The sequence below is a fragment of the Squalius cephalus genome (genome assembly GCF_949319135.1).
Source record: "Squalius cephalus genome assembly, chromosome: 9".
Taxonomy (NCBI): Eukaryota; Metazoa; Chordata; class Actinopteri; order Cypriniformes; family Leuciscidae; genus Squalius; species Squalius cephalus.
This window is the reverse complement of record NC_137130.1, coordinates 38,999,275-39,022,144: the sequence shown is the minus strand read 5'-3', so window position 1 is coordinate 39,022,144 and position 22,870 is coordinate 38,999,275. Positions and strand designations below refer to the sequence as shown.

Below are 22,870 nucleotides of genomic sequence, written 5' to 3'. Positions count from 1 at the left end.
ACGTGAAGTTAATGACAGAGCGGACCTATGACACATTTTCCATGTAATTGCATAATTTGTGACTGTATTGCACAGTATTATAGTGTTTGCATTGGAATTGTGCATTGTAAACACATGTATTGATTGTTACTGTTATGATGATGCTATATTTTCAATTAAAATCAATGGCTTTTACTCTCCATTCCTCTCTTTATAGTTGCTTCACTTGAGCAACATAGCAACAGCCACTGTGGTTACTGAGTCAGATCACGACACACGCACTACTCAGGCATTTCCATGGTAGACGGGAAGTCGAGAAGCTCTGAGGAGATCTGTTTGACAATCACAATGGTGTGTGGTTGTGGGTTTTGTTGCTTATGTTAGGCCGATCTCACGAAGACACAGAGGAAACGCTTTCTTTGCAAAAATGAATTGCATGACTGAAACCACTAAAAGACATTTGGTTTAGGAAGAAAGTCTACTAAAATGGTTATATGGAAACATTGTATTAGGGGAAAGTCATGTTATGGTTTATTATACACGTGTTTAAATGTGTGTTTTTATAATCCATCTTTAAATGATGGATTTGAGAATTAAGGTGACTTTCTAATAGGTACTGCACATGAAACACTTTCTTCTTCCTCTCTCTACACTGCAAATGTAACATTTTACCATTATAGCACCAACATAGCATTTATTTGATCACATATACAGTTAAAACAGTAATATTTTAAATCAAAGCTTAATTCAACCGTCCACAAATATACAATTAAAGACTTATCAACAATTATAATAAATACACACACACACAGTACGAAGCTATTTCTAATGACGAGGGCCATACAGGGACTAAATGTAGAGGTGTAAGCTACTTATATTTTCCAAAGAGAAAAAATTCATCTCCAAAGATTTTTTTGTGGAATAAAATATTTAAAGTCATTTTATGTTATAGATGTTATATCACCTTCACCTGCTACCCAAAAAAGTTCCTATATCTAAATGGCTTCAAATGTTGTAAAAGGAAACAACTTTTCGTGTCGTTCACACAGCACTGTATCTGCAGGTTATTTGCAGTTCTAACCACACACACACACACACACACACACACACACACACACACACACACACACACACACTGTAAAAGGATAAAGGATACATTTATAGGTCAAATAAAGTCACCTCTATTTATATGGCTCTTTTAAAAAAAACAAAACAAAAAAAAAAAGGTTTCAAAGCAGCTTTACAGAGATAACAGGAGAATAATTGTTTCTGCTGTACAGCAGATCTAGAGGAATATATTGCCACAGTCCAGCTGAAGTGAGTTCAGTGATGGTTCATTTCTGATGTAAAAAGCTCTGGAGAAAACAGTGATGTCATCGTCCAGGTATGGGTCAACTTTGCCCTCTACTGGTGAAAAGTGGCTTTCATTCAGTGATTTCATGCTGTGCTGAGCATCACATGCGCACTATAATCTACTGCAAATTATGAGTAATCAAGTTTTAATTTGTTGACTTGACATATACAATTATATTTAATCAAATAATCAATTACAAGAACAACTTAGCCATCTGAAATGATGCATAGATCTGAACTATGAGTCTCTTGCCCACTCTCTCTCTAAGACTGTTGCTGCAGGTCTTTTTCATAATTAATGTGAATGAAGAATGAATAAAAAATATCAATGCAATTTAGTTTTATTATTATCATCAGAAAATTTCTTATTTTCTATATTTCTTCCCACACTTTCACAATACAGATTGTTTCAAATCAGCTTTACAGAAAATGCACGTTTCCAGCCATCAGGCCTGGATGAACAAGTAATAAAAATCACTAAAAACTGTATAACAATTTAGTTCCAAGAAAGTACAAATCATGTTAAATTAGACAAAGTTATGCTATCTTTCGCAATATTATTAAGGCAGTAAATACAGCTTGTGATATTCAGGCCTACTGTGTGTTGTGACCTAAAGATTTCAGAGACTAAAGGTCGCCGTTAAATATATATATAAAAAAAATCATTAAACCATATTATGCATCTTTTCTTTTAGCATAACAAAGAAATGGGCAAACATTTCTTTATTTTGTGGTACCTGGATAGCGTATGTACACTATGGAAGCTTGTTTCCGCCACAAAATAAAACATTTTAAAAGATAATTGCGAGTTAACATCTCACAATTCTGACTTTATTTCTCAGAATTGCGAGATATAAAGTCAGAATTGCGTGAAATAAAGTCGCAATTGCGTGTTATAAAGTCAGAATTGCGTGTTATAAAGTCAGAATTGCGTGAAATAAAGTCGCAATTGCGTGTTATAAAGTCAGAATTGCGTGTTATAAAGTCAGAATTGCGTGTTATAAAGTCAGAATTGCGAGATATAAAGTCAGAATTGCGTGTTATAAAGTCAGAATTCTGACTTTTTTTTCTCGCAATTGCAACTTTATATCACGCAATTCTGACTTTATAACACATAATTGCGAGTTTATATCTCGCAATTCTGACATCTTTTCTCAGAATTGTGAGATATAAAGTCAGAATTGTTAGATATAAAGTCCAATTCTAAGGAAAAAAAGACGGACTTTTTTTTTTTTTTACCTCAGAATAGTTTGTATCTCACAATTCTGACTTTATAACACGCAATTGCGACTTTATTTCACGCAATTCTGACTTTATATCTCGCAATTGCGACTTTATATCTCAGAATTGCGACTTTATTTCTCACAATTCTGACTTCATATCTTGCAATTCTGAGAAAAAAAGTCACAATTCTGAGAAAAAAAGTCACAATTCTGACTTGATATATCGCAATTGTGAGAAAAAAACTCAGAATTTTGAGATAAAAAGTCGCAATTATTATTATTTATTTATTATTCAGTGGCGGAAACAAGCTTCCATACTACACAGATATATTACTGATGATAAACGATCCCTGGTGTCACAAAATAAAGCACCACTTCATTTTCAACAGCAAGCTGGCGATTTCTGGCGTCATCAACCGTTGGAGAGACTCTGAGCTCTTTAACTTCATGCAAACCAAGAGCGGCTTTCAGAAGCGACAACCAAGACACTTTTAACGGGGTGTTTCTCGGACTGAAGGCTGCATGTGTCGGCTGCCACGTCCTTAATTTCATGTCCTCCATTCGGCTGATTTTGAAGGATGCATCAAGTGTATCCCTCGTGTACTTCAATCACCCACAATCCTTTGCATACATTCCCAGTTACAAAAAAGAACTGACGGGAAAAACGAGTCGACACTAAGGTTATCTGAGTTCCTTATGAAATGTAAGACAAAAATAATGTTTTTGGAGATGAAGGCATACATGTTTTCTTTTGTTTTGGTGTAAATGAATCACTGGACACTAAACTGTCAATAACGTACAGACACTTGTCATTCACTGCATTAATAAAAAGCCAGTTAGTATAAAGGTTTTAAAATTTTTAATAATATTTTCATGCTGTGAGCGTGGGTCAGGAACATGTGTGACGTAGCCATGCACTCTTACTAGGCCATCTCAGCCTAACTCCAGCCCTGTATCCCAATGTCCATCTATCCTAAACAGTCTGTGGGATTAGAATAAGTTTTTCCCTATTAGGCATAGTATGTTGAAAAGAGTATGTCAGAAGTCCCCGGTGGTCTACTATTTCGAAGTGCGGATCCGTGCTCACTATAACAGCTAATATTACCCACAACCCATTGCACTTTAGAGGAGGATCCAGTTCAGAACTACAAACACGAGTAAAAAGTGTCTAAAAACTACAAACATGGCGGATGTGCAAAACCCACGGTTAAGAAGAGAGGTTTAGATAAAGGGGTTTGAGTGACTAATAATCAACATTTAACCTGATAAAAAAATATAGATTTTTTTTTTCATTTGAAACAACAATGTGAGCTTTTATAATGATCTTTTTGGCCATTAAATTTTAAGTGCATCATTATGCAAAAATATGAGCAGAGTTCTCCGCATGAAAGGCCCACGACTGGCAGATCAACGTGCTACTTGTTTTCTCTCCAGTACAGTAGGAAATTAAATTAAATCAAATGTGGAGGTTGTTAACTGTGACAAGATGATTGACAGGCCAGTTTACAGTGACAGGATACAAGTAATTATGTTACAGATCTTCCATTAAAGAAGCAAATTTATGACATGATAGTTTGTCCCAAAACTTGTCTACTCTTCAGCTCCACATTTAAAATCATGTACTTTTTCTTCACAAAAAGAGTACATACTTCTAGGGCGTAGTATAAGTAGGCGAATTGGGATGCAGCACAGCCTACATGCCTCCAAAGGACTGGACTAGGAAGTACACAACACTAGGATGCAGCCTTCTGTTTGAGAAACACCTTATGAATGCGCTAGGTGCTAGGCATGCTAATTTAATAGTTTTTGTTAGGAAAATGGCACATTTCTAGACGAATCAGAAAGAAGAGGGGTTATTGGGCGGAGCTTTGTGTTGTGGGTTTGCCACAGACACCAACCACAACGCAAGGGGGAATGCGATCAGGTCGACTGCCATAACCCTTGGCATATCACGTTAGTCAAATGAAAGATTTGACCTAAATATAACAATAACATATTAATGTGTCTAATAAACTTATTTAACAATTATGCTAACGTGGTAACTCTTACCTTTGTGTAGTATTTTGTGAAATCTTTCACAAATCAGTATAGTTAAGTTAAAGACTCAGTCAAAGGTTAACTGACTAAAACTGTACTGTGAAAGATTTCACAATTCAGTATAGTTAAGTTAAGAACTCAAGAAAAGGTTAACTGATCAGAAATGTTTCATGAAATATTTCACAAAAAGTCTCTTTGAGCCTAGTATGACTTGACTAGATGACCATTTTTAAACTTATAAGCTGATTTATCTAATGGCTTGAACCATTGTTCATTGACAGGCTGTTTGTCATTATTTCACAAAAAAAAAAAAAAAAAAAGAAGACGGAGCAGTGAGAAAAATGTGATTGTGAAAGGTTTCACTTCAGGGTTTTTTAATTTTTATTTACACATTTATTGGAAATAGAAATTAAACATTAAGAACGTCTCTTTTTAGCGCAATTTTCCACCGGACAAAATTGCGATTGTTAACTCATGATTTCTGTTCTGTCTGTGCGCACCAATCTTGTACTTCTATCTCCTCCTCAACCAGACCACCTAGAGACTTCGGGTTTTCGGCATTATGTTAAGGAAGGTCTAATCTCGGGAACGCACAAAAAAAAAAAAAAAAAAAAAAAAAAATACAGGAAAAGATTTACTATCTCTTAGTGTTGTGATCCCATGAGGTCAGAAAATTGCGCTAAAACACTCACCGAGTTTTTATTACTTGTTTCCACATTCCTGACTAGCGGACTCAATAGGGGTTTATAGACAAGTGTTTTGCTGTGAGAAAAAAAAAACACAAATCAAGCAGGTTGTCACGTTTTGGTTTTATGTCTGTCATGTGATCCTGCCATGTGTTCTGTGTTGTCATGTTGTCATTGATTCATTGTTTCATTGTTCACATGTGTCCCTTGTCTAGTCATTAGTCTTGTGTATTTAAGCCCTCATGTTTTACATGTGTCTTTGTTAAGGATTGTTTCCTCATACCACTGTTTGGTGAGATCATGTTTTGAGGTCTTCGCCTCGCCTTTGTTTTATGTTTGATAATTTCTTAAAAAAGCTTGGGTCCTCCAGTGGCCGTTACTTACAGAATACTTGAGCTACTATGAACCCAGCGGTTGCCCTCCTGCATCTACGCCAGGGGAACGGTCCCCTGGAGACGTATGTGGAGGAATTTTGTGGACTGTGCTGCCAAGTACATTTTAACGACGTGGCTCTAAAGGACATTTTTCGCTTTGGGTTAAGAGAACCCTTGCACTTCGGATTGCCTGAGAGGAAAACTCATTTCTCCCTTGCGCAATATATTGACTATGCCCTTTTGTTGAGCGGCTCAACTTCTACTGTGGGTTTTGCGGAAGAGAAGCCCCACAACACCACTGTACCCTCCAAGCCTGAGCCGCTTCACAACATGTCAGCCGCGCATGTGTCTTCAGACAAGATGGCCGCACACCAACTCTTGGGTTTGAGAGGCTCATGTCCCTTATGGAACCCAGGTACAAAGATGCTTGATGAAACATATTCCAGAGTTTTGACAAAAGTCAAAAGTGTAGTGACGAAAGACAAGGCCCCATTCAAGGCCTTCACAACTGACTGTTGGTCTGCAACTACAGAGTCGCCGATGAGCCTAACTGGGCATTTCATTTCTGAGGACTGGTCTAGAAAGCAAGTGGTGCTAAATGTCAAGCCCATGACTGGATCACACATGGCCAGTTATATTCAAGAAACCTTCCTCAACATGTTAGGAGATTGGGATATTGCAACAGAACATGTTGTTCTTGTCCTAAGAGATGGAGGAGCAAACATGGTAAAAGGAATGAAACTGGCTGATCTTCCTGATTTAAGCTGCACTTCTCACATCCTTCAGCTCATTATTAACGATGGCCTATCTTGTCCTAGGTGTCCTGGACGTTATTGCCATATTAAAAAGCTGTGCAACTCACTTTGGCCACTCTGTACTGGGCAAACAGAGGCTAAGAACCATTCAGGAGGAGCTGGGTCTCCCGAAGCACAACATCATCCAGACCGTCCCAACTCGATGGAACTCAACACATGCTCCAAATGTGTGTATGAACAGTGAACATGGCCATATCAGCTGCTTATCTGCTACACAGTGGGACATTGTCTGTAACCTTATTGACACACTGGTTCCCATCGAAGTAGTCCCAATGGAGATGATCAACTCTGAGTCTTCAGTATTATCCCCAGTGAGTCTGCTCTAAAGCTGAGGCTGCAGGCAGAGGGTCCATCGTCAGTAGGGATCAATACTTTGCGAAAGACCATGCTTGACAGCCTGACAAAGTGGTTTTCCAAGGCAGAAGAGACAAATTCTGGTCCTAGCAACACTCCTTGATCCCAGCTACAAAGCTCATGCCTCTGTGTCTGAAGAAACACTTGAAAAAGGAAAACTGTGACAAAAAGAGGAAGCTGAAGAGCTTGGCGAGCTCAGAGAACAAGATCCGAGCCCTTCACCAGAAGGACTTGGGCAGGATGAGGTTGTGGAACCAGAGACGAAGCAGCAGAGAATCCATCAGCCCACTTCACTGGACACCCTGTATGCCAGGGTCCTTGGTGCCACAACTGTGTCTCGGGGGATGCACAGCTTTGAGAGTGAGCTCGAGTGCTATTTGTCAGAGCCTGTCATTGAAATAAGTGACATGCCTCTGCAGTGGTGGCAGAAAAATTAAACAAGATTTAAAACACTTGCACATCTGGCCAAGAAATCCCCTTAAAAGTTCAAATTTTGTTGTTTTTTGAAGAGCCTTTTATTATAATTTTTGTTTTTTTGGATGGAACTGTTTTTATTTGCTATTTAGTGTCACTTTCTTCACAGTTTCAGTGTGAATGCATGTTCATGGTCCTGTACTGTTCTTTTTATTTTTGTAGTAAAGTTTAGCACTGTTTTACTTGGAGTGTTATGCTTGTTTTTTATCCAGTATCAATTTTAAAAACTATCGGTTGATTCATTGTTATCGGCAAGTTCGGTCAAACCTAGTTATCGGCATCAGTAAAATCCACTATCAGTCGACCTCTATTGTGTATTTACGCCCTCATGTTTGCCATGTGTCTTTGTCAAGTATTGTTTCCTGTTACCACTGTTTGGTGAGTTCATGTGTTGAGCTTCATGCCACTCCACGCCTTTGTTTTATGTTTGATCATTTCTTAAATAAAGCTTGGGTTCTCAAAGCTTGCCTCCAGTGGACATTACTTCCACGGGTCAAGATGACTATGAAAAAAAACAAACAAACAAAAAAAAAAACATAGACTTAAACTACGTGAGTAAGTTCACGTGGTGTAACAGCGCAGAGCTTCTCGGTTGTACGTCAGAACGGAGGCTCACTATTGGCCAGCATCACACGCATCACACACATGACCAGCGTCGGCCAATAGTGAGCCTTCGTTCTGACGTACAACCCAGAAGTGCTGCGCTGTTACACTACAGGAACTCACTCAGAGGCCCACACTGAAGAAAATCAATAGCTGAATAAAGTCGTTATTTTTGTGTTGTTGTTGTGTTTTTTGCACACAAAAAGTATTCCCGTTGCCAGGGATGGGCAGTATTTCAGATACATGTATTTAAAATACGTATTTGAAATACAAAATACTATTTTGTATTTTGTATTTTAAAGCCTTTGGAAAAATTCAAATGTAATTTGTATTTAAATACATTTAAGGTGAGTATTTTTGTATTTTCAAAATACATAAAATACTTTTTGCCAGTCAACCTCTTTATCAGGGTATTGATTTTGTGCATCAACTAGTTCAGACCTTGGGCCTTATCTTGCACCCAGCGCAATTTACTTTGTACACCGACGCATGTATCATTCCTATTTTGCACCCGCGCACAGCGGACTTTTCCCTCCACAGACGCATGTCGGTTAACTAAGAAATACACTTGCGCTCCCGGGGGCGGTTCAGCGCAAAGAGGAGGCGTGTTCCGGCACAAACGTTCCCTCATGCTATTTTGCAGGTTTAGAAAACAATTCCGCCACTAAGTGGCGCGTTGCGCAGGTTATTCATATGCTATTTTAAGGGCGCATGCTTGGCCATAATCAATGTAGCGTAGCGTGTGCACAACGCGCATGCACTTTAATTCTCTCATCTACACAAAAGCAGCAGTTTTCATTTTTGCAAATCATACATTATTACGATAGATGGATAGATAGATAGATAGATAGATAGATAGATTATTATAAAAGCATACATATAGCTTACACATTTACCCAAATTATCATACGCCTGTTTAACTGAAGTTAATCTGGGTGTGTTTCTCCATCCCCAATGTCACTTCTCTGTGTTTTACGGCCCTGGCGAGAACGTCGGTCTCCTCGGTTGTGAACTGCTGCTGGCGCGCGTCTGGCAAATCCGCCGTTATAATAGCAATCCGCTATAGAACAAGCGCGCCTACTCTAAAAGGGAATGTGAGATGACGCTCTGATTGGTTTATTTCACGTTATGCCCAAACCACACCTATGAATAATGAAGCGACTTCAGACCAACACATTTTAGATTTGCGTCGGGCACAAGAGTCATTTATCCCGCCGGTATAATAGCAACAGCGCCCAAGACCCGCCCACAAAGTTACTTGCGTTTCGCGCTTGATACTTGCGTTTCAGACCGTTCAAATAGGGCCCATTCACTAGCTCAGTATTGGATCAACGATTTTTTTTTTGGAATAAGGTGAGAATGTCATGATCTATTCTACTTGTTGATTGAAGTTAAAATAGTGCATTATTCACTTTAGTTAACATGAAAGAATAAAAGTGCACAGACAAGTGGGAAAATAGTAGCCTTGGAAAACCCAGACAAACTAACGGCAAATTTAGATTTGCTCTGCAAGTAGTCTGGCAAAGAGCCCATTCAAGCCGATTTCTAATCCGTCCAAATCGAGGCACCAATCAGAAACGTTGAGGCGAGCTTTACACGATGACGATCGCTCTGATTGGTTTTAGGTCTATCCAATTGCGCCCAGAGGCATTTGAGCGACGTCCGTTGGTGACGCCCCTTTGGAAATTAGTTATTAATGAAGCTTTGCCAGACCATAACTCAGTTACTACTGAGAATGGTCTGGTTTTAACCAGGCTAGGAAAATAGCGTTAGCCAATCTTGACCGGTTGTTGATTTTTATCAACTAGCTTGTCAAATGTGTTTAAAGCATTACTGCATGTTAGGGCTGGGTGATATGACACTATCATAGTGATGATATAAAGTGTTAATTGATGGAACTTTTTCTAAATCGTTGACATAGATGGGCCTAATTGTGGGGTAAGCAAATTTATCCGTGCAGCTTTTAGTGGGCAGGAATTATTGGAACGTTGGAGTGGAAAAACAAACACTGATGAATGATACTCCACAAAAATCTTCAGCTTTTAGTTTTATTGTACATGAAAAATAATAATAAAAAAGGGGGAAATAGTGTCAAATGAATCTAAATTAATTCTAAATGAAATCTCTATTTAGATACACTTTCCAATTTGAATAAACTTATAGAAACAAATAAACTTTACATAAAATAAACATAAAATTACTTAAAAAGCATTGGACTACCTGCAAAAAAAAAAAAAAAGAGTTTGAAATTCAGTTTATGCTGTGGAATCAAAACTGATATTGAGAATAGTGAAAACATGATATTGTTACTGTGAAGTAAAATTAAGATTTTGGTCATATCGCCCATCCATATTCTTTGCTAGACATTAGAAAATGTTCCCATAGTTTTACATGCAGTATGAATTTTTTAATAGTGTTCACCACAAGTAATAGACTACATTGTAACCAGAAATAAGTATATAAATGGCTGCTATTTTGCATAAGTTTATTTGTAATTGCCAGAAAGAAAGAAAGAAAGAAAGAAAGAAAGAAAGAAAGATAGAAAGAAAGAAAGAAAGAAAGAATGACAGAAAGAATGACAGGGAGGGCAGAGATGTGGTTAAGAATGAAAAGTCAGTAGGCCTATGTAGTTTCTTCATTCACTGTGACCTATACCTGCACTGGATGGCCAATTCCACTTGTATTTTGTGTATTTTCAAAATACAAAATACTGTATTTGTATTTAAATACATTTTTTCACACAGTATTTTGTATTTGTATTTAAATACATTTTTCCACACAGTATTTTGTATTTGTATTTTAAATACATTTCCATGTATTTATGCCCATCTCTGCCCGTTGCTTGATAAACTTAAGGTTGAGCCACTGTAGTCACTTGGACTATTTTAAACGATGTCTTTACTAACTTTTCTGGGCCGGCAGATATCGATTACCTAGCAGCCTATGGAGAAGTGAGACAGCTCTCAGATTTCATCAAAAATATCTTACTTTGTGTTCGGAAGATGAACAAAAGTCTTACGGGGTTGGAACAACATGAGGGTGAGTAATTACTGACAGAGTTTTCATTTTTGGGTGAACTAACCCTTTAAGGTTGAAGCTGAAGGGGCTCATATACCCCTGATATAAAACCATGACTTTATTTGCCAAATATGCAAAAACGCTCTGCAAACATCCCTGTTTCATTAAAGACAGAATCAACTGAATTTGGAACAACATGAGGGTGAAAACATTATAGAATTTTAATTGGTAAAAATTTTTGTCACGGGCTGGTTAATCAAGGCGAGAAAAGGATCTGTTTGCGACAGTCTAAATAAGCACTAAAACACCAGAGCACTGGAGAAACCACAAGAACACCGCAAACCAGTTTAACCAGAGTACAGCAGAGAGAGCGAGTCCCAGTTCAGCTCTCCCCATTACCAGCCATACAGCGCCATCTAGTGTTGATACACAGCAACAACATTATTAGTGCATAACACAATACACTATACATTTGCTAAAAGGATATCGCTCATCTTTGAGTAAAAAAAAATGATGCCCTTAGAGTACACTACGCATTTGTTAAAATTTTTCGCATTAGAATAAAAGTAAAACTTAGCCACCATTAAAGCTACTCCAAAATGTCCATGTGTTATACACACCTGTCCTATTGTTAGTGTGATGGATTTTTGTAATTAATCAAGTTAAATTAATCAACTAACATTTGTTTTTCTTGCAGGAACGACATTCATATGCTTTTAAATGTTTCCAAACTCTTTGGGGAAAACTTGTGACTTTGAGTGTGTACAGTATGTGTGTGTGTATAAATAACAAATAGGGGAAGTGAAACTAGACAGATGACTAGTTCTCAAACCTTGTGATAAGTAATCACAAAGTCAGAGTTTGCTTGTGCCAGTGACTGAGGGAAAAGGTTGGGGCTTTTGAACCAATTGAACCAATCATATTGAAGGTGACATGTTAGTCTTATTTGTTTTCTCGATTCTATAAAAACTGTTCTATCCGTATTTTCTGGTGGGATTCTCAATGGGATTTGTCTGAGATCCTCCGGCCTTGCTTCTTGGGAGAGACTCCCTGAGAACTGCTCGAGAAGATCTCCTGGCCGTGATTAAAGCATTTAAAGGACATTTGCTTGAGTCTGTTTGTCGATTTGTTCCTGCGCAGGAAACTAGTTTAGGGAAGCTAGTTAAGGAAGCTAGTTTAGGAAGCAAGCTAGTTTAGGGGAACAAGTTAGTTAGGAGACTACTATTGAATGGGGACGCTGATTTGTAGACGAGAGCCAGATAGTAAGGTTTAGGGAAAAATTTACATTAGACATCATGGTTAATGCATGCGACTAAAATGAAACTGTTCTCGCTTGTACACTTCTACTGTTCAAAGGTTCGGGGTCAGTACGATGTTTTTTAAAGAAATTAACAGTTTTATTTCAGGTGCCAATCACAGATGTTGTCTTGCATTGCTTTATAACAACATATACATAACGATGTATAAATTTAACAGTAAATCGGATACACATTTTTAACAATATCTTACATTTAAACTAAGAAAATAAATAAACATCTACACAGTATTAACACAAGTAATCCAATCAACAGCATTGTTCACTTTCATAATAGACTTCAGGAATTGCATAAATATACAAAGCATTTATGTACTGTGAGTTTCTCTGTGGATATGAAATCAGCTGACTGCACATTATATTACATAATTCAACTGACCACTGTCAATAATACCTTACTTGAGCTCTTTGAAATTACGCAATAAAAATCATATTGCTGTTTTGTTATTAAATATATATTTTTTTTATCATCCTCCTTGACTTCAGATTTGACCTCATGTGCTTTATGAAATCTAAGATGTGCTTTGTGCAATATGACTAAACACATTTTCTCTGCTGATTTTTAGGGAAAATCTGCAGAATTCTGAGTAATAGTTTTACACATTTAATTGAGATTAGTTTGTTGCCAAGATTACAACAATCTTAGATGTAAAATAGTATTATTATTTTAAATAAATAGTCTCTCCAGGAGTGGAAATGTGTAGAATGCTACAAATGACAGGCCTTCTGTGGAAATCTACAGAGAAAATACAGAAAGTGGTGCAGATTTTATGCAGGTCTCAATTCTTTTACATGTGTCTGTATTTTTAGATATAGTAGGCTATGTATAGTAGTAAGTTCTTGTATTAATCAGGTTTGTGCAAAATTCAGAACTGAAAAATTGGTTCCAGTTTAGATTGAGATTTAATTTGAATCAAAATGTGCAACGACAAAAATCATAGTTCTAATGCAGTAAAATTCAACATAGAAAAGAAGTGTCCTTCCACCCTCAGGTTATATACAACATTCAAAATAAATAAAAATATTAAGGCAGAATTTAAATCTGTTTGCCACCTCAATTCAAATTCAAGGAATTAAATATGAGGGAATTGGATAGGAATAGAAAAGGCAAGCTCAGTTGGATAATGCATGGCAGTGATGGCATCTTTGAAGATATGCCATGCAGAGTCCAACTGAGCTTGCTCCTATACCTGTACTGAGCTTGTTCCTATACCTGGACTGAGCTTGTTCCTATACCTGGACTGAGCTTGCTCCTATACCTGTACTGAGCTTGTTCCTATACCTGGACTGAGCTTGTTCCTATACCTGGACTGAGCTTGTTCCTATACCTGGACTGAGCTTGTTCCTATACCTGGACTGAGCTTGTTCCTATACCTGGACTGAGCTTGTACCTATAGTGCTTTACCACTTTTTGATAAGTATGATGGGAAAAAACAACAACTAATTAAATTAAGTGCAAAAATCTCTGCAAAGACAAGTTTTAGTACACCTGCACATGATCCACAGGTCTGTATGAGTGCAGAGAGATGTTCATAAATATGCGCAAATGAAGGCATCATTTATATCATAAATCATAAATACAGTAGGGCATTATGTTAAAGAGGTCCTCTTATGCCTTTTCACGTTCATCTTTCTTTATTGTGTAGTGTTGCTGTTTGATCATGAAAAAGCTCTGAGTTCTTCTCTATATCAGTGTCAGTGTTTCTGAACTCCTGAAACGCCTCCATTGTAGTCTTGAGTTTCTTCCGGGAACGAACACGTCACAATATTCCTCATTATGACCGCCGCTAGCGTAGCTAGCGAAAGCGGTCATATAGGGATTGTCAAAGTTTTTTTTTTTTTTTTTTCCCGTCACCTTACTGAATTTTTCGTCAACGATACCAGGGACACCGAAGCACCGGGGAACATGAAATTTGGTGGGCATGTAGCCCCACTAGACTTCTAAGGAAAAATTTCGTTTGGTCCCCGGGGGCCACTCCCCCCCCGCGCTGGGCCCCCCCAAACCCCCAAAAAAATGCAGTTTTTCCTAAATAACTACCTGAACCGTGGCACCGAGGATGAAGAAATTTTTATGGTATGTTGGTCTACTAGACTTTTACGGAAAAATTTCGTTTGGTCCCCGGGGGCCACTTCCCCCCCCGCGCTGGGGCCCCCGTAAATTTTTCGTCAACGATACCAGGGACACCGAAGCACCGGGGAACATGAAATTTGGTGGGCATGTAGCCCCACTAGACTTCTAAGGAAAAATTTCGTTTGGTCCCCAGGGGCCACTCCCCCCCCCGCGCTGGGCCCCCCCAAACCCAAAAAAATTCAGTTTTTCCTAAATAACTACCTGAACCGTGGCACCGAGGATGAAGAAATTTTTATGGTATGTTGGTCTACTAGACTTTTACGGAAAAATTTCGTTTGGTCCCCGGGGGCCACTCCCCCATCCCCCCCCCCCCCCCGCTGGGGCCCCCGTAAATTTTTCGTCAACGATACCAGGGACACCGAAGCACCGGGGAACATGAAATTTGGTGGGCATGCAGCCCCTCTAGACTTCTAAGGAAAAATTTCGTTTGGTCCCCGGGGGCCACTCCCCCCCCCGCGCTGGGCCCCCCCAAACCCAAAAAAATGCAGTTTTTCCTAAATAACTACCTGAACCGTGGCACCGAGGATGAAGAATTTTTTATGGTATGTTGGTCTACTAGACTTTTACGGAAAAATTTAGTTTGGTCCCCGGGGGCCACTCCCCCCCCCCCCCCCCGCGCTGGGGCCCCCGTAAATTTTTCGTCAACGATGCCAGGGACACCGAAGCACCGGGGAACATGAAATTTGGTGGGCATGTAGCCCCACTACACTTCTACGGAAAAATTTCGTTTGGTCCCCGGGGGCCACTCCCCCCCCCCCCGCGCTGGGCCCCCCCAAACCCCAAAAAATGCAGTTTTTCCTAAATAACTACCTGAACCGTGGCACCGAGGATGAAGAAATTTTTATGGTATGTAGGGCCCACTCTTAAGGGCCCACATCAACCTAGCCCATAATCAGTCATTTGTGATTTGCGCCCCTCCCATAAAAAATGAAAATGCAATATTATTCTGCTTTAATCGCCCCTATCTTCAGTGGAGATGTTCAGAACTGCACCATATTTCATGTGTATGATTAACTTGACATCCTCTGGGGGTATCCTCTGCTAAGTTTTGTAGAATTTCATCCATGGGGGGGTATAAAATAAATTCATTTATGTGCACATTTAGTGACTGTACACTCATCGGCCTGTAGATGGTGCTGTTGAGCGAAGGGTTGCTGGTTTAGGATGATACTGTCACACACACACATGCAGGAATACAAACAAATGCAAGCATGCACACACACTGACATCCACACGCACAGACACACACCCATACACACACATACAAATCCACATGCACAGACACACATACATACACGCACAGACACACACACACACACACAGACACACACATACACAAACACACACACACACACACACACACACACACACACACAGACAGACATGCACATACTATTACTTTTTATAGGTATATACATAAACACGCAATACAGCCAAATTACTCCACGTCATTTATTTTTGTGGAAAGCCAGTGCAGGCCTGAGCGGCGGTCATATTTTGTACCGCGATGCGGTACATCTAGTTATAATAATTCATACGCAGAATAAAGGGGCGGGGCCTGGTTGAGTTAGTTAGTAGTGTGTTAAACTGGCGGTTATGGTAAGGGGCGGGACATTTCCCAAACACACTCGACGCACTCGACCAATCACAACACACTGCTCCAGCCGACCAATCAGAGCACAGTGTGCTTTTCAGAAGGAGGGGCTTCATAGAGACAGGAAGTGAACAGAGCGTTACTGACAGACTGGGAAGAGAGGAGCCGCAACAATGGAGAATATGAGGAGAATAATCAACATTCAAGCAGGAAAACCTGTTCTAGTAGAGACAAAAAACAACATCAAGACTTAAAGGGCATAATAGGTCCTCTTTAATGTTGCAAAAAGCTTACGAGTTGTCCATTGTACTCTTAATTTTGGCTCTTGTTTTGGAGCGCGTGTTGACCTCTGATGTTGATGGTGTCGGGGACGCAGCCGAATGCAGCTCAAATGGGGGATCTTCCTCCTTTACGCTCTCGTCCTCACATTCGTCGTCCATCTCCATCTGGTGTTTTGTGCAGTGTTTCTCAAAGGTGGACATCTTCACGAATATTTTGTTGCACACCTTGCAGTGGAAGAGCTGCTCTCCGTTGTGCAAGTGCAGTTTGAGCTGCAGATAAGAGGATTGAGCGAAGGTCCCGGAGCAAACGCTACAACAGAGCGCCCCTCCGCCCTGGTGGCTCTTCTCGTGCTGCTTCAACATGGACACCGACCGGAAGCCCTTCTGACACGTGGCACACACAAACCTGCCCTCGCCCAACTCCAGCGCCTGATGGTTGAGCAGGTGTGCTGACGTGCGGAAGGCCTTCCCACACTTGTCACACTTAAAAGGACGCTCGCCTGTGTGCAAGCGCAGGTGTATTACAAGCCCGGCCTTTTGCGTAAAAGCCCTGTCGCACTGTGTGCATTTGAAGGGCTTCTCGCCGGTGTGGAGCCTGCGATGGGTCTTCAGGTGTGAGGCACGGCCAAAGCTCTTGTTGCAGTCGGGGCACTTGAAGGGCTTCTCGCCGGTGTGGATGGTCTTGTGGCGCAGAAGCTGGGACGACTGCATGAACATTTTGGAGCACACACTGCATTTGTACTTCCTCTCTCCGGAGTGCGATCGCATGTGTAGAGACAGGTGGGACGAAGAGATGAAGGTCTTGGAGCAAAGCCGGCAGGTGTGAGGCTTTTCCCCGGCATGGCTGCGTTTGTGCAGGACCAGCCGAGAAGAAAGAGAGAAAGATTTGTCACAGTAGGGGCATTTGTAGGGCTTGTCTTCAGTGTGCATTCGCTGGTGTTTGGTGAGCATGGAAATCTGGGTAAAAGATTTGTCACACAGGCCACACGGGTGAGATCGAGGTTTGGACGAGTGGGACATGCCGAATGATTCAAAAGTCCATCACACCTAATGACAAAAACATTGCCTGAGTTAACCAATGATTATACAGTGAGTTCAAAATGTAATTGAGAGTCAGCATCCATTGGCGGTCTAATTGTCCACTAATTTATTCTAAAGAGAGCAAATGGAATAATCAACTCTTTACTAATGTATACAACTGTATAAGAACTTCGAATTGTCAAAAGTAACGACTTCGGCACTAACATTTTAACAATGTGACGATACCAGCATTTCCCTCTAGCATTTTGAGCGCTGTTGAACGGATTCTTAAACACCTCTGATTGGCCATTGCGTGCACACACTCAACAGATATGTCTCTGATTGGCTACAATTATCAACGCTTCAAAAACATGTTGTCCTTGACGCTTACACAGACATATCTGTTGAGCATGTGAACGTAATGGCCTATCAGAGGTGTTTAAGAATCCGTTCAACAGCGCTCAAAATGCTAGAGGGAAATGCTGGTATCGTCACATTTTTAAATTTTAGTACCATGAAGTCAGTACTATTTGACAACACTATAAGAACGATTTAAATAGATATGCAAATGAGGCAACATCATTTGTTTCTGCCAAAATAGAAAACAAATATCCTTTTCCTGTATAACTAATAACAATGGAATAATCCAGTTAACAGGGAACGTTCTCAGAACTTTGGTTAATGTTGCGGCAAGGTTCTCTCAAAGTTACGAACAAACGTTCTTCCAATCTTTAATAATGTTCTCAAAACATAAGCACAAAAACATTATTTACATCATTCATGAAACGTTTCCTTTTAAGGTTTTAGTTGGACGTTTGTCTAACATTTTTGTTTCGGGACGTTCAGAGAACATTCAAAAGTAACACTGCTTGCTAAACGATGAAATGGAATGTTCTCTTAATGTTCGCATAACCAAGAAAATACATTTTTTAAAAAACTGGATGTTTTAAACGTTCATAGAAAATGAATAAATAAAGTTTTCATAACTTAATGGGAATGTTAGCAAAACATTTTAGGACATAATTTTGTTAACTGGTGGATATAAATCTTTCCAACCAATCAGTTTGATCTAAACATACCCAGATAGCACACGTACGTCGGGCCGACGTTGGCCCAACATCGAGCGTCGGCCTCCCTCCCTATAACATCGCAAAGGCATCGGCCAGGCGTAGGCAGATCTCTTGTCAGTCAGTGCTCTATTTCCCAGCTCCGTTACGTCGGCTTTAGGTCGGCCCACTATACGGGAGGCCGATGTCGCGTTGTGCTTGTGAACTTTCAAGTCGCTTTCAAACACTGGAGCGGCCGCGGCGCAGAGTTGCCATGGAAACGCCGCGGGACCACTGTTGACTGGTAAGCAGGAAAACTCCCTCTCTCGCTGTTGTTTTCAAATTCACTGCTTTCAGGTGATATAAGTCTCTAAAATCACACGGATAATACACACAACTGTTCTTGACACTTCTCTTACTTGTAATTGATACGCTTATGTTGAATATTTACTTTTATAGACATGGCTTTGTGTCTTCGGAAAAAGTCCGTTAGCATCTCAACCGTTTTCAGAAGCTCTAGGTAAGTTAAGCTAAGTTAACGTTAACTCGGTTGAGCTTTTGTTTATGAAAGTTTGGGCTTTTAATCACCTCTTATGTGTATATGAGAGGTTTTGTAAAGGTTTTACTTGGAAGTGAGCTAATTTATTTTACACAAACGTAAACATAAACGTATGTAATCGGTGACGTCAAACACGTTTTTAATTATGATAAGGGCTGGATTTCCCGAAACCTTCTTAATGCTACGTCGTTCCTAAGTTATACCTTAAGCTGTACCTTATCGTTAATACGTGTTTCCCGAAACGTTCTTAGTTAATTGTACCTTCTGTAAGTCATACGTTCGGATATTTCCCCACCAATGAGTCAAAGTGTGACAACACCGGTAATACCATAATAGAAGTGACGCGCATGCGATGCAGCGTGCTCGTTTTTCCAGGCATGCATATGCCACAGCGAGGTGAAAACATCTAAACTTTTCAGAATGCCACAAGCGCACCGCAGGTCATGTGACAAAAAATAACTGATCAGCTTTGGCCTTTCCGTAACAACATGGAAAACTCGGCTGAACAGCTGATCATAGCTGTACAGGGCGAGTTTTTATTTCTCATCTCCATAAATATATCTAGTAGTAAAGCTAATGCAAGGGCTAGAAATCAATTAATCCTTTGCTGATACTTCCTTGTCATCATGGAGAGCGCAGTTCATGGTTGCATAGCAACGACAGACGCCACGGGAGCGCAAGTCCTTTTAGAAAGGAGAGAGCGCTTTCCACACGTTTTTAGACGCGATATGTGAACGGCCCCTAATTCAGGGTAAACTGAGAATCTATTTGGTTTAAAATCATTTTTGTTTTGTTTAAAATGGAGACCACGATAACATACATCAGAATAACATGTTTCAGTCTACTTAAAAAAAAGATACTCAACTGAATCATTAATTCAAACAATTTTAAAACCAATTAATTCAGTGTCTCATTCATAAACACCTGGGCTGGGTTTCCCGATAACGTTATCTCTTAGCGTGCTACGAAGACTCTTAAGGTATAACTTAACTAAAGGTATACCATTTATAGGCGTGTTCCCCGAACCATACCTTAGAAAGCTGCTAAAGATATTCCTTCTTACGTGTGACGTTACCCAGTGCTGCCCGTGGCGATGCTGCTGAATCTGCTGATATTGATGGCTCGAGAATCAATTATTCTCTCGTGCAGGGGCTGCTTCACTGCGTTATGTGAGAAAGCGGTGTTCTTTATAAAAGCAATTAAGAAATGTACGCGGGTTGGGTGAAAATAAACACTGACATTATGGATTCGGATGGCAATAAAATCACAGACTTACCCCTGTAAATGTTTAAAATACCATACGAACCCATGAGAAACAGTTAGCATCTACTTACAATTTAACTGACAGTATGCTTTCACTGGCCTTTGAAAGCGCTCCGCGGACGGCGCCGTCTTTTAGCACAACTATTCGCTGTATCGCTGCCATAGTTTGAGCAAACTCCCCACAACAATCATTCCCTTTAAATAGACTATTAAACCTATTAAACTATTAAATGGTTTGCCAGCTGATGTACCTTTGATTGTTGTTACATTTTTAATTATATTATCCAGTGTAATGACAATTTTATTCTTAGCTTTAGTCCTAACTGCTTTTTCTCAATGTTTTTCACTCTGTTACAGGTTGCCAGGAAGAATCCTTCTCTACATTGTTGCTGTTCCTTTTTGATCCCTTTTCTACTGGAGTTCTTTCTGGTGTCATTAAAATGTCTTAACTTGAATTGTGTCTGTTCATTATACTAGAGACAGTTACACAAAAAATTAAGAAGATATTTTTCAATGTCAGTAGAGCCTACTTTTTTTATATTGGATAGTCAAGTAACTCCAGGGCTGTATATATGTACATAGACATTGAGGGGGACATGTCCTACACTGCAAAAAAATGCTTTTCTTACTTAGTATTTTTGTGTTGTTTCCATTTCAAATATCTAAAAATTCTTAAATCAAGAAGCATTTACTAGAGAAGTAAAATAACATAAGAAATTCTATTTTGTTTTCAGATAAACAGAAAGTAATTTAAGTAATTTTTGCTTAAAACAAGCTAAATTATTTGCCAGTGGGGTATGAAAAATAATCTTGATTCAATTGGAAAACAAGATTATTTTTCTTACCCCACTGGCAGATAATTTAGCTTTAGAAACAACACAAAAATACTAAGTAAGAAAATCATTTTTTGCAGTGTATAATTATACGTCAATAATAACAATAGTATGTCAATAGTTAGAAATGGCCAAACTGGAAATACAATATTGGAAATTCTTGCTCCGCTCTGTTTTTAGGATGGCAAAAAGGTTTAAAAGTTACATTTTAGGCTGGTCTACCTTACAGCGACCATCCAAATAGATAGCCAATCAAATCATAGAAGGTGGTGTTTGTTCACAGAAGCAGAGCATGTATTCCAGCAGTTTAACGTTGAAAGAGTGCGAGGTAAGATGGAAGTGTAAAACTACTCCACTTTTTTTTCTTGAATATGGCCATTAAGAGGGATGAAAGTTGCATGTGTTCAGTATCAAAGCTATTTTATCAATTTAAGTCTCGGGGCAATGTTGACTACAGTTTATGTGCTGCTGAGTGAGTGTTGCAGCGCGATCTCCGCTCTGTATGTGTGTGTGTGTGTGTGTGTGTGTGTGTGTGTGCATGCGTTCGTAAGTGCGTGCGTCAATGAAAGCAGCGCATGGTGTCTAATGTAAGGAGTAGCCCGAAAGGTCCGACCTATATAAATAAAGGTCCTATAAAACCCATGCAGAGCTGGCAAAAGATTTACAGCTTTGCATCGTTCAAACATCGGCCGGAGATCATTTGCGATCAAAGGCCGACGTCGAGGCGACATATTGCCGATGAGCAAACGATCTCTGAGCGACATCGTGCCGATGGAACTTTGTGCATCGGGCCAACGTCGGCCCGACGTACGTGTGCTATCTGGGTAAGGTTTGGTATTTATGTAACTGTATTATGATTGCATTTAAATTGCAAATATTTCGTCACATAGCAGATGTTTAACCAGTGGCCTTCAATTTTATGAAGGGCTCTTAAAAGTGTGACATATTTTCCTTATCTGCTTCATTTGACGTCTCAGCTGTTTGTTGCCAATGGCAGCATTTATACAGTATCAAACATTAGGCTACACAGACTTTCTTATTTCAAATTTAGCTAAAACACTGAATAACTCAAAATTAATAAATGATTTAATAAAGGAGGGGAGAATTAATTTACGCCTACATGAGGATCTCCATTCATTTTAAGTTTGGGAATATTTTTTGAAACTTTTAAAGATAATTATTTATATTTTATAGAATAATCTGTAGCAAAAGCAGATCATTAAAATGGCCTTAAAACATATTATAGTTTTATATGGTTGAGGACAGCAGGTTTGAGCCACATTTTACACATTTCCTTCCTGGAAAATTGCCTCAAAAACCGCGACTGTCTTCACACATCCAAAACATGATGCAGCAAATAACCTTAGCTGAGTATGTCCGCTAATAACTGGGCGTGGAATAAAGTCTGTATGCCCAACAGAGTTTTCCCCCCACAAAAGACAAGCAAACATGACTTACGCCAGAGGAAACATTTCTTGAGGGCTGAAATACTTGAAACACATTTCCTCATTTCACCCTGTTCGTGATTAAGTTACGCAACATCCAGTGTAAAAATGCAGACTCACCGCTTTCACCACAGTTTCCGCACAGAACATCATCACTCCCTGAACTGAAGCTTTACAGAGTAACGTTATCTCGTTACATTATTCAGTGCACAAGAGTCAGACTCTGGTTATGGTGAGATAAGCTAATTCACCACAGATGAACGGACATGGATGTAGAATATGGCGCCATGAAATACACGTCAGCATTTTCAGGTTTTTGGCGAAAATCACACGAGCTGACAGCGATATTATCAGTAGATGTAAACAAAGGGAAATCAGTTTCTCTCTTCCATGGTGGAAGCCGTGCAGAAAGCAGCCTGGTCACTGCTATCAAAATAAAAGTAGCCTAATTATTTATAATTCTATTT

The 22,870-nt window shown here is 39.5% G+C and overlaps 1 protein-coding gene across 2 annotated transcripts; it reads right to left on the bottom strand.

The window, feature by feature from the left end:
- Positions 1-12,296: 12,296 nt before the first annotated feature.
- Positions 12,297-22,811, bottom strand: LOC307164179 (uncharacterized protein). Of its 2 annotated transcripts, none has more exons than XM_079880649.1 (5): positions 22,524-22,810; positions 15,879-17,284; positions 13,623-14,002; positions 13,491-13,553; positions 12,297-13,444 (listed from the first exon to the last, which is right to left on the bottom strand). In XM_079880649.1, the coding sequence occupies exon 2, from the start codon at positions 17,255-17,257 to the stop codon at positions 16,247-16,249; it is 1,011 nt and encodes a 336-aa protein (XP_079736775.1). In that variant the 5' UTR covers positions 17,258-17,284; positions 22,524-22,810; the 3' UTR covers positions 12,297-13,444; positions 13,491-13,553; positions 13,623-14,002; positions 15,879-16,246. The 2 variants fall into 2 exon arrangements, with proteins under 2 accessions (XP_079736775.1, XP_079736776.1); XM_079880650.1 differs by having other exon boundaries at positions 12,298-13,444; positions 22,417-22,811.
- Positions 22,812-22,870: the final 59 nt, after the last annotated feature.